Source organism: Salvia splendens, unplaced genomic scaffold (assembly GCF_004379255.2).
Source record: "Salvia splendens isolate huo1 unplaced genomic scaffold, SspV2 ctg373, whole genome shotgun sequence".
NCBI lineage: Eukaryota > Viridiplantae > Streptophyta > Magnoliopsida > Lamiales > Lamiaceae > Salvia > Salvia splendens.
Genome location: NW_024599019.1, coordinates 43,723 through 56,222, shown reverse-complemented (window position 1 = coordinate 56,222; position 12,500 = coordinate 43,723). Strand labels below are relative to the sequence as shown.

General features: G+C 45.8%; 1 protein-coding gene across 1 annotated transcript; it reads left to right on the top strand.

The window, feature by feature from the left end:
- The first annotated feature begins 8,126 nt into the window (after positions 1-8,126).
- On the top strand, positions 8,127-9,293 carry LOC121789958 (MAP7 domain-containing protein 1-like). The gene has a single exon (XM_042188279.1). The coding sequence runs from the start codon at positions 8,127-8,129 to the stop codon at positions 9,291-9,293; it is 1,167 nt and encodes a 388-aa protein (XP_042044213.1).
- The last annotated feature ends 3,207 nt before the right edge of the window (positions 9,294-12,500 follow it).

The window sequence follows — 12,500 nt, the reverse complement described above, 5'->3', positions numbered from 1 at the left end:
TAGGAGGCAGTCGCATGAACCAGGTGTTTACCTCCCCTTTCAAACGAACGGCAAAAGCTTTCAATCTGTAGTCATCCTCGGTGCCCCTGCTGGCCTTCTCTGCGCCCTACAAATCTTACAAAACTCATGAAGGAACTCATAAGGGCCTCATAGCTCTTCCCGCAGTACGTAGGCAGAATTGCGATAACATGGGGCTTCACATCACAGGCAGTCTGCCCCGGGGTGACACTATAGCTTGCGGTGGTTCTCCCTCGGTATACGCATTCAGCGTTCCGATCTCTGGATCATCATCTACGTTGGCAGCCATCTCCCTTGGGTTGCCTTCCAACAGTGGTATCCCTCCTGGTATTGACCTTTCTATGGTGTATTGCTCCTCGTCACTACTCGAACCTAAGTAAGACAAAGCCGTCGACAGGCCGGATCGAGTGTTACGAGTATATATCCTCGCTGAAGTATCTTCGGTCTCCACTGGTCAGGAGCCGAACTGTTTCTCATAAACTGAAATAAAAAGAAAGAGAAAAATTATCCACAATATATACGCCAAAGTATCACACACAATAACAATAAATAACGCCATTCATCCCCGACAACGGCGCCATTTGAAAGAGCAGGTTTCGGTCAGGTGTCGTTAAAGTGAAGGTATATTCTACTGATCAGTATGGAATCCCTGGCTAAGCCTGAACCTGGTATCAATAAATCCTCAACCATCTTCTACTGGGTAGTATAGTGAAGGTAGGGGTCGAATCCCACAAAGATGGTGACGATTTGGAGTGATTGTGGTGATATTCTGGAAGGGTTGGTTAGCTACCACGCTTGGGTTGAGTTCCTACCTAGGCGGGAAATTAAGATGGTACTCTACTGACTAGGAAGGGTGAAGGGTGGTCGACATGTGGTTGTGTACGTGGAAATTGGTTTATGGGGTGTAACAGAAAAATATGCGGAAAGTACTGCTTTCTATAAAAGACTAAACGGAAAATCAGAGAATAAGTGGTAGTTGTGGTGACTGGGCTGACAGATCTGTAAGGTACAAGCTAAAAAGCATAAAGCAACCCAAAAAGTAAAAGTGGTCCCAAAACTAGGATGTGGACATCATCTTCTCCAAACAACATGATCGAAAATCAAACAACAATCCAGACTCTATGAACAACTTCAGATTCAACAAATCACAACTAAGATCCACCGATTTAAACATCAAATCCAAAGATTACACTAGTGAAACTATAAATCATGCTTACTGGTTGACATGCAAGGTGGCGAAACTCACGTAAACTAGATTTCCACACTAAACTATTTCAGATCCAAATTCTAAAAGTAATCTAGACTTATAAACTCAGATCTACCAATCGGGAATGAAAACATGCTTGTAATACTTGAAAATTACTAATGCAGCTGAATCTAAGTTATCTAGGCAGGAGGAAAGGAAATCAAACGCAAGAAAACATCAAAAGCAAATTCATAGCAATTAAACGTTTGGATCACAACCAAAATACTTCAAGTCAGAAAATAGAGAAAATTTCACAGATCCAACGTAAGAAAAGCAAGTGAAAATAAACTACGAAACGATTAAAGATTGTTTGCCACTCCAGGCAATGAAACAGCTAAACTACGATCACACTGGTTGAAATGAGAACAATTGGAACTCCGGCGAACTTCTGGAACTCAGGTAATCATGGCTGTGGTGAGGAATGAGAATCTGGACTGGGCTAAAGAACTGAACTACCGAGAGATTTCGACCTAAGAGTGATGATGGTGTCTAGATCGATGTTTTATCTCTCCAAGTGGCTTCCTTTTATAGGGAGGCTTGCCCTTGATTTTATGGTAAAACCTCATTGCGAAATGACTTCTCTACACTTAATTGCGGTTGACCAGCCCCAGCTATCCTTCTTCTCCATCTCGAACCTTTATTTGCATGCATCCTGGCCAGTATTGCACCCTCCTGGCGCCCTTTTCGCCTGAAGTATCCGAAGCTTTGCCTACTGGCTAGAACACTCAACCGCACACTTAAGCAACTAATTTGCAGATATAATTCAACTATGCACATCATACTGACCAGTAACCAAAGCCTAGAATACGACTTATCAACGACAATTCAAGGGACGGCTACAACAGAGAAAGAATTGCGAGTGCTTCGTCTACTGACCAGGAGCAGAAGATAGAGCAGAAGATGGATTTAAAATGGAAGAGCTGAAAAAGACACTCCTGAGCGCGATCGAAAAGAACGCACCACCACCTTCCCCAACTAGGAGCTATAAGGATGCAGAGCAGTGAAGTCAAGGGCCATCCTACTATCAGCCGAATGACTTCGTCAACATGGAGCAAGTCAATGCTGCAGGGTACTATAACTCTAGTGGGAATTGGATCCAAGGGAGACAGCGGGACGCACCATGGAGGGACCATCCAAATTTTCGATGGGGAGATGGAAACCAAAATCAGAACCAAAGTCAAGGTCAGAACCAATACAACCCCCACCCGAACCAGAATTCCAACCGTGGCCCAGCAAATCCCGACCACCAATCCAACTGGTCAGGAAGGAACCAACAACCCCATAACCAGAACCCACAGAACCAAAACTCAAACTCTGTCTATGTACCACCCCACCAGAGAAACTTCCAAAATTACCAGAGTCAGCATAATCAAGGTTCCCAACATCAGCAGAACCAAAACCAGTTCCAAAACCAGAACCATTTCCAAGGCCAGAACCAGAATCAATATCACCACGACCAGTACAACCCTCCTACCCAGTATAACCAATACCCACCTAACCAGAACCAGTAAAACTTCCAAAATTTCCAGCCCAACCAAAACCCCTAGTATAACCAGCACCAAGGGCCAAATCAGTCCCAATATCCTAACAGGTCAAGGCGATCTATGGAGGACATGATGAGAGAATTGCTCGCTTCGCATCAGAGTATCAAAGGTGAGTTGCAGTCCAATAATGAAGTAGTGCAAGGGATGCAGAATGCCCAGAAGGAGCATAAGGCGAACATCGATATGATGACTAGACAATTGGCCCAGCTAGCAAATTCGATGGGTGAATTGAAAGGGAACTGAAGGAAACTCCCGTCTACAGTCCATGTACCCGAAAAGGCAAACGTGAGCAAGGTCACATTGCGGTCCGGTACTGCCTATGAGGGGCCCCAATCGAAGAAGTCCAACGGAGAGCCTTGTGGGATGAATATACTGAAAGACGTCGTCTCGGAAGAAGAGCTCAACAGACCTCTGCCCCAGATGCAGGATATGTTTTTCTTGGACGAAACACCAGTGGAAAAGGATGAAACCAAGGGCATACAACCCAGGGAAGGCCAGCCTAAAGAAGCAGAATCCATGCAAGAAACTCCAGCCCAGAATGTGCCTAAGAAAGATTCCGGAAAGACTGTCAGGGAACCGGTTGAAGAGGAGAAAGGAAAAAAACCATTCCCTTACTGTTTCGTGACCAAGAGGAGAAACCCAGTGGATTACATGTCAATTTTTGGGAAGCAGGATGTCACCATACCATTCCTCCAAGCTGTGAAGCTACCCCCGCTTGGAAAATTTATCAAGGAATTTATAACCGGGAAGGCCCAGAAGGATGGAAAGATCATGGTGGAAGGAATAGCGTCAGCAATTGTACAGGAAAAGCTACCGCCCAAGAGAGCCGATCCAGGTATGTTCACTTTGCCTATAACTATAGGAGATGTAAAAATCGAGCATGCAATGTGTGATCTGGGAGCTTCTATAAATGTTATGCCATTGTCAGTTTATAATCGGCTGAAGGGAGTAACATTATCGAGCACTAGGGTATTAATCCAACTGGCTGATAGGTCATGCATAAATCCTGAAGGTGTGTTAGAAAATGTGTTGGTGAGAGTGCATGATTTTACTTATCATGCTGACTTTTATGTGATCAAGATGAGTGAGTCTGAAGCTAGGGAGTCTAGTGGTATTTTGCTAGGGAGACCGTGTTTTAGAACAGCTAAGACAATCGTGGACATGGCTGAAGGGATAATTTGCATTGATTTTCATGGGGAGAAATTCACATTTGATATCAATGAGGACATGAAAAAGCCTATTGATTCTGAAAATCTATGCTATGTTGATGTAATTGACCCCCTAGTCCAAGATTTTCTTGAGACCGAATTATTGCAGGTAAAACTCCAAGCGTTGGATGTGTATGGGCAGGCTGATATAGAAGCGGCTGCATGGTGCGATCTGATCAGTAGCCAAGGGTTAACCGAGGAAGAGATAGAGGGAGCAATTAAGGATTTCTGTCAGAAATCGGAATTTATTGGAGCCACAGGGGCTCAGCTACCAGCCAGTACAGAAGAACTTTCAGATGAAGAGTTAGAGAAGGAGGGGGATGCTGCAAGGAGCATTCTACCAGCTGGCACACTTCCTCCACAAGTTGAATTGAAGAAACTGCCAGAGCAACACTGAAGTATGCTTTCTTAGGGGAGGAAAACTCATACCCGGTGATCATTAGCAGCAGCCTTACGAAAGAACAAGAGGCAAGGCTACTGACCGTTCTAGGCAAGAACAAAAAAGCAATTGGATGGAGCCTTACAGATTTGGTAGGGATAAGTCCCGATGTCTGTATGCATCATATCAGGCTAGAAGAAGGAGCGAAAGCACATCGAGATTCGCAGAGGAAGGTGAACCCTAACATGCGGGAGGAAATATTGAAAGAAATCTTGAAGTTGTTGTCATTGGGAATTATCTATTCAATACCCGATAGCGAGTGGGTCAGCCCCGTCCACATGGTCCCAAAGAAGTCAGGGATTCAAGTGGTTCAGAATGAGAGAAATGAGTTGATACCAACAAGGCTAGTCACTCGTTGGCGGATGTGCATTGACTACCGCAAACTAAACGCCGCAACCAGGAAAGACCACTTCCCCATACCATTCATTGACCAGATGTTGGAGCGACTAGCTGGGAAGAAGTACTTTTGTTTTTTAGATGGGTACAGCGGGTATTTTCAAATCTACGTGGACCTTGAAGACCAGGACAAAACCACCTTTACCTGCCCATTTGGAACTTACGCGTACAGACGCATGCCATTCGGTCTTTGCAACGCTCCAGGAACATTCCAACGATGCATGATGAGCATATTTTCTGATCTGATCGAGGAGTGCATAAAGATTCATGGATGACTTTACAGTCTACGGGGACTCTTTCGACTCATGCCTTCATCACTTGGACATAGTTTTGGGGAGGTGTCAAGCAAAGAGCCTGGTTTTGAATTTTGAGAAGTGTCATTTCATGGTCACAGAAGGGATCGTCCTAGGCACAGTGGTGTCAGAGAGAGGTATACAGGTGGATCAAGCCAAAGTGGACGTCATTTCCAAACTGCATTCCCTACTGACCAGAGGAATAAGGGGTTTTCTGGGGCATGCAGGATTTTATCGACGATTTATAAAGGACTTAAATTGCCCAACCCCTTACCAGACTTCTTCAAAATGAAGTGGAGTTCGTTTTTGATGAACAGTGCAAGTCTGCTTTCAACCTCTCAAGGAAAAGCTGATATCCGCACCAATCATCCGAGCCCTGACTGGGAGCATCCTTTCGAAGTGATGTGTGATGCCAGCGATTATGCAGTGGGAGCTGTTCTAGGTCAGAAGATCGAGGGAAAAGGTATGTGATCTTCTATGCATCTAAAACATTGAATCAAGCTCAAAGGAATTACGACACACACACTGAGAAGGAGATGCTAGCCGTGGTGTACTCATTCGAAAAGTTTCGGCAGTACCTGTTGGGATCCAAGGTCATCGTCTATACTGACCATGCGGCCATTAAGTACCTGATTACCAAGAAAGAGTCAAAACCCCGCTTAATCCGATGGGTACTCCTGTTACAAGAGTTCGATTGGGAGGTGGAAGACAAGAAAGGGGTCGAGAATAAAGTCGCGGATCATTTGAGCAGGATAGTGCAAGATGGGAGCAACGAGGAGGTACACGACCGATTTCCGGAGGAACACTTATGTGAAGTGATTTTTGTCGTTAGAAAAATTGATTGGGAGGAAGTGATGAAGCTTACTGGCCAGGATGTGACAGAAAAAGGGAAAGAAAAAGTAGGGCATGAGCCATGGTATGCGGACTTAGCCAACTACCTAGTTTCGGGAGAGCTTCCAGAAGTGCCAAACATCACCAAAGCTCAAAGAATGAAGATCAAGAGTGAAGCAAAATACTACTTTTGGGACGACCCATATCTTTGGAGGGTAGGAGCAGATCAAGTGATAAGAAAATGTGTTCCTGACTGGGAACAAATGGACATACTAATACATTGCCACTCCTTGGCCTGTGGAGGACACTTCGGTCCCAAGAAAACGGTGAGGAAGATCTTGGATAGCGGATTTTATTGGCCAACCCTCAACAAAGATGCCTATGAATTCTGTAGAAGTTGTGAGCGTTGTCAACTGACCGGTGGGATCTCTGCACGAGATGAAATGCCACAAGTCCCGATCATTGTTTGTGAGCTGTTCGACATATGGGGGATGGACTTCATGGGTCCTTTTCCCTCGTCTTATGGGAACTTGTATATCTTAGTCACAGTTGACTACGTCTCTAAGTGGGTAGAAGCCAAGGCCACAAGCACGTGTGAGGCGAAGGAGGTGGCCAAGTTTCTCAAGAGCAATATATTCAGTCGATTCGGAGTACCAAGGGCTATCATATCCGATCAGGGAACTCACTTCTGTAACCGCACAATCGAAGCCTTGATGAAGAAGTACGGCGTGCACCACAGATTATCTAACTCCTACCACCCACAATTGAACGGTCAAGCAGAGATCTCTAACCGAGAGATAAAGAAGATTCTAGAAAAAACCGTCAATCCTTCTAGGAAGGACTGGAGTGTGAGGTTAGAGGATGCTCTGTGGGCGTATCGGACAGCCTACAAAACTCCCATAGGAATATCCCCGTACCGAATCATTTTTGGAAAGATGTGCCACTTACCAGTGGGGATCCAGCACCGAGCATACTGGGCAGTACAGAAAGTTAATATGGATTCTATGGCCTGTGAAGAGGAAAGGAAGCTGCAGCTACAGGAGTTAGAAGAACTTAGATTGGAATCGTTTGATTCCGCCATGTGGTATAAGGAGAGAACTAAATTATGGCACGACAGAAATCTAAGGACCAAAGACCTCCATGTTGGCCAGAAATTACTACTCTTCTAGTCAAGATTGAAGCTAATGCCTGGGAAACTCAAGTCGAAGTGGACAGGACCCTATGTCATAACCGGACTCCGTTCTAATGGAGCAGTGGAGATTTCAGGGAGTATTCCTAACTCTGAACCTTTTGTCGTACATGGACATAGACTGAAGGTGTTTAGGGAGAATAGTGATGTGGGTGTAGTGGATGAGATCCCACTGCAACCACATACTAAGGTTGCATACTGACCGGTAGGATAGGAATTGGGAGTTCCACTGGGATAGTTTCCTTTTATCAAAGTTTGCACATACTGGCCAAGTAGAATTCCAAATTTCCTAAGGGAAATGTAAATATTGTAAATACGTGGTAGTTAATTAAATCTCTGCATGCAATTAAAAATTAAAATCCAAAAATATTTTTCGGTCCTTAAATTTAATTTGGAGTACGTACTGACCACCAGAATGCCATTTTGGTGAAACTCTCAATTTTATTTAAGTGTCCTTTTTACATTGTTACTAATATGGGAAAATATAGGGGGAAATCATTGAGGGACGAAATTTGAATTGGGGTTGTTGCAGCTTTGCAGGAGGACAGCGACTGGGAGGGCGCGTGTGCAGAGAAGGACAAGCGACGTCTAATCAGGAGGCAGCGCTCTCAACCGTCTCCCACACCTAGAAACCGCTCATAGCCGGTTACAAACCCTCAACTACCCATTCTACTCTCATATCCAAACCGTCTCTCCCCTTTCATCTCACAAACCCTCACCAACAATTTCTCTTTTCCGAAAATTCCCAACATTCACCCGAAACCAACACCCACATTACCACCAGAAACCACCAATTCAAGCCATGGGGAAGAAGAAATGGGCAAAGAAACAAACCAGTGAGAAACCCCCTTCAATCCGTCGGGAAGAAAACCCAGAATTGCAACCACCAACGGAAGAACGGCCGCCGAACCCGCAACCACAGGATTCCTCAAGTTCCGGCGATGGTTTCTTTGGACGTAATGATGGAGTTCCTTAGACAGCAGGACCCGAATCGATATTGGGCGGCCAAGTTGGTCGGTTTTAGCCGAATTGGGGGCAAATGGAGCATGACCGGAGAAGCCCCGGCAATACCTACATCAGAACCGATTGTGCAACCCACAGCACAACCACCCACTTCCGTTCCGACTTCCTCAACAACTCCACCAGAATGGGAATTTTCCTCGACGACCGCACCATCGGAACCTTCGAAACCCTCCCCGATTCGCCAAGAAACCGAATCAATGGATATTGACCCCATCTCCGCCTATTACGGCTCTGACCCAGGGGAAGGTGAGGGAAAAAGGAGCGAGGAGCCGACGAGCCAGGAGGGAGGAGATGAACCAGAGAGAACGCCGGCAGCGGAGCCCATCCCTCAAGAAAGGGCGAGGGAAGAGATAGATCTGAATGAAACGGCCAGAAAGCAAGGCCTTATGACGGATGAGGAGTTTGAGGCGCTGTTGAAGGAGGTAACCCGTGAGGAAGAAGAAGATGCATCGGAGGCAGTAAGAGAGGGTGGAGAAGCTAGTACAAGGAACGACCCAGAAGGCCTAGCCCATCAGCCAGAAGAAGAGGTGGAAGAGAGGCAAACCGGAGAACGAGTACCACAGTCAGTGACTCCCCAGCCAGACGCAGGGGAGAGTGATGTGCACATTGATCAGGAGGAGACCGTGGTACGAACAGAGGAGCCTGAACCAGTGGCACCTCCAGTGTTGAAACCGAAAGCAGTCAAAAGAAAATTGGTGTTGAGGGACGATCCCAAGGCAGTACGACCAAAGCCGAAGAGAGTATCGCAGAGATGCCTAGGAAAATGGACATCCAGCAAGACGAAGGCGAACACAGCAGCCGATCCAGTTGAAGTTTTAAGCGACGAAGAAAGGGTGACTCCCACAAAACCTGGGGATGAATCTTTTCCAGCTACTAACTTGGAAGATGCATCGACGGCAGCTGAAGTGGTCTCCACAACGCCAAGTGACCAGAGAGATGAGACTGAGCAGATGGCTGAGGGTCTGGACCTCGCATCTGAGTCAGTAGGTCACGTCGAGCCAAGAGATGATAGTACACATATCCACGTGGAGACCCGCCCTACTGCCCAGGACAAGCCTTCAACACAAGCAGAGAAGAAACCAGAAGAGGATGAAGACAAAGAGTAGGACAGATACCAAGAAGAGAGAAAAAAGAAAGGGAAAGCCCCTGTTAAGAGGAAGCTAAGCAGCAAAAAGCAACGCACATGCAACATAGGCATCGTCATCACGGACACAGATCAGAGAACCACACCGCATCGTCAGGAGACAAACGACAGTGACAATACTGCTAGTGAAGAGTCGGAATCCGACAGTGAGATCTCTCTAGAGGATGAAGAGTACGGAGCACAACAGCTTCCACACAACCATTGGGAGCTAATACATCCTCCGGTAGAGAGATTGAAGTACCGGCGTTGGAAGGTGAAGCTTACTGACGAGCTGATTGCGGACATGAAGCACTTTAGCACGAAGGACGACATCAGCAAGCAATTCAAAGGGCGGGAAGGTACTTTATTTCCCTTCCCTTGATGAATTAAATGCCCGTGAGCCTTTCTTGTTGCATTTGCGTGCTTTGGGTTTTGATTGGTTGTTAGAAAATAAGGATCCGAGTGTACCTATAAGGTTGGCGAAGGAATTTTTCACTACATTCAGATTTAGGGTCACCACAGACTTGGATGAAGAGTCTATCACCTTTAGGGTATTCGGTAGGGAGGTGAGCATGAGTTTGATCGATTGGAAGGTAAGATTGGGGATGTGTAGTTTAGAGGAGGCCATAGGGCCGGAGTGGAGAAGAGGGGAATGGGGGATTCCCCGTAGGCACGTAGACTTTGAGCCCCAGGAGGCATGGGAAGAATTAACTCACCCGGACGCTGGGCAGTTTTCTTCCACTATCTCTCGCTCCATCCACTTCCACAACCCGATTTTACACCTGGTACAACTCTACTTGGACTTCAACTTGCTGGGGCAGTCGAATTCAGCCATCCGAACATCGATGACAGAACTATACCTCCTTTGGTGCGCCAAGCGCGGGAGGAAAATACATCTGGGTTTCTGGACAGCTTATCAGTGTCATCTCATTGCCACCCATCCCGCGAGAAACCTCTCCCTCTGCCATATCTTAGGAGCATTCATAAGGAATAACATCACTATCCCGGAGGCCGAAGGCTTATTTCCCCTAATCATGGTGGACCCTCCAGGCCCGTTTGATACGCCCTTTTTTCGTCCGCACGAACACTGTCTATATCAGGGAAGGTGCCCCGCGTTTTTACGCGATGGGTGAGGAGGCTATCCCGGCTGGAAGAGTTGCAGCAAGCCAGGGAACACAAGCTAAAGCGCAGAGGCAAGAGAGATTGGAGAGAGCAGTGGCAGAGCTAGCGGAGGAGAATAAGCAGGCCAGAGCGGAGTTGACTCGCCTGACAAATGTGATGGAAAGTATTCTGAAGGAGTTAGGGACAGAAAAGATAGTTCGAGGAGCTGGACCGAGTGGCCACGGAGGCCAGACTGATGAACCAAGAGTAGCCGAGACAGAAGTGGAAGCGACAGAGGAAAAAGGTACCGAGGAAACGACAGAATCTGAGGAAAGTGAATCCGAATCCGAGAGAGAGGAGTCCAAAGAACCACCTGCACCAACCCCTGCCCCACGGAGGAGCAGGAGAAATATATGACCACCCCACTGACCAGTATATTTTCTTTTCTTTTTAATTTCAGTTTTTTTATTTGTTATTTTTGTTGTTTTTAGGTAGAGTAATTTTGTGTAGCATGTGAGTGTAAACCCTATTCATAACACTTAGACTATTCAATAGTCTAAGTGTGAGAAGTACGAGGTTTACTACTTTGACGCATGTGTTTGTGTTTATGTTGTTTTCTCTTCGTGTGCATGTTAACTCACACTTAGCCTACTGCGTAGCCTAAGTGTGAGGAGTTTATGTATATATGTGTTTATTTTTGTTAAGATCTGTTTAGGTTTAAAACTCTCCCACTTAGCCTATTGCATAGTCTAAGTGTGAGAAGTTTTAGTATCAGCATGTGTCGTTCTTGTTTTGGTATGTCTGTGTGTAAGCCATACTAGCCATTACCTTTTCCACTTCACAGCCTTATCTGAGGGCAGACACTTGTGAAGAGGGGGGGATGCAATGGTCAGTATGACATATGTGTATATGTGTAGTCTGTGTTTAGTGTTTGTGTAGTGTTTTTCTAGGTCTAGTTTTTTTATACGTGTTGATTGGGCTTAAAACTCAACTGTCTCGAGCTGACGGTGAGGGGAATTGAGGGAGATAGGACATGCTGGACAATGGAAACCACCCCCCTTAGTATCTCTTAGTCAGTACAGATGATGCAAGTATGAGAGAAAAGCCCATCCTTAGAGCCAAACGCAAAAGCCCTCTTAAAATGTGAGTTAAAAGACTAAAGTGGAACCACTTTCCACAAAACTAGAAAAGAAAAGAGTGGCTGCCACATGATGCCTAGGGTGAGGTGACCGCGTGTGGCAAGACCTGAAGGCAGTAGGAACCCCCCCTTCCCAAAAAAACCACCTTTAGAACCTTTTTTCTAGCCATATCTACACCCATATATAACCCCCTAGCCGCTGGGACTGTGTGTGCGCGAGGCATAAGGCAAGAAGGCAACTGGCCAGAAGGACATACAAGAAAACCAACTGGAGAAGGAAATTGAGAAGCAAGGAGAAAAATGACCAGGAAGAGATTCCAGGCCCCAAAAACATAAGAAGGAATAAGGGTGGCGAAGCCACATAAAGAATGTTGAAGAAAATGGTTGAAAACACTTGACCACCAAAAAAAAAAGAATAAGGGTGGTGAAGCCACAAGACGCTACTGACCTGTTGGAGACCAATATTAGAAAATGTCCAACCGAGAGAAGTAACAGCCGAAAGCTCAAATGCACACAGTTCTCCCACATCAAAATAAGTAGTAGTTTTTGAACCTTAGAGCCTTAGGAACAACCACCACAAACACTACAAACCAATAGCCCCGTTACAAGCCTTAAAGACCTTCAGAAGCCGAACGTGAAATCTAAATCCGAAGCATTTGTGGTTCAGCATTATGAGAGAATACAGTCCTAACATCCCTGGTAAGGAATGAGTGACTAAGCGAATCTAGTGTTTGGCCGTGAGTATGGGTGATCTTGACTAGCAGATGTACTGACTGGGAAGGAAAAGGGGGGCGGCAGAAATTCAAGGCTCTCTAAGGCCGGATTGCACCCGATCCCAAGGAGAGGGATGGTTGAAAATATAGCCCGATTAATGTGTTTAAGTGTTTTTGTGTGTTTATATGTTTTTCTTTTTTTGTGTCTTTCATGTGTTTTTATTTGCGTCAAGTTTAG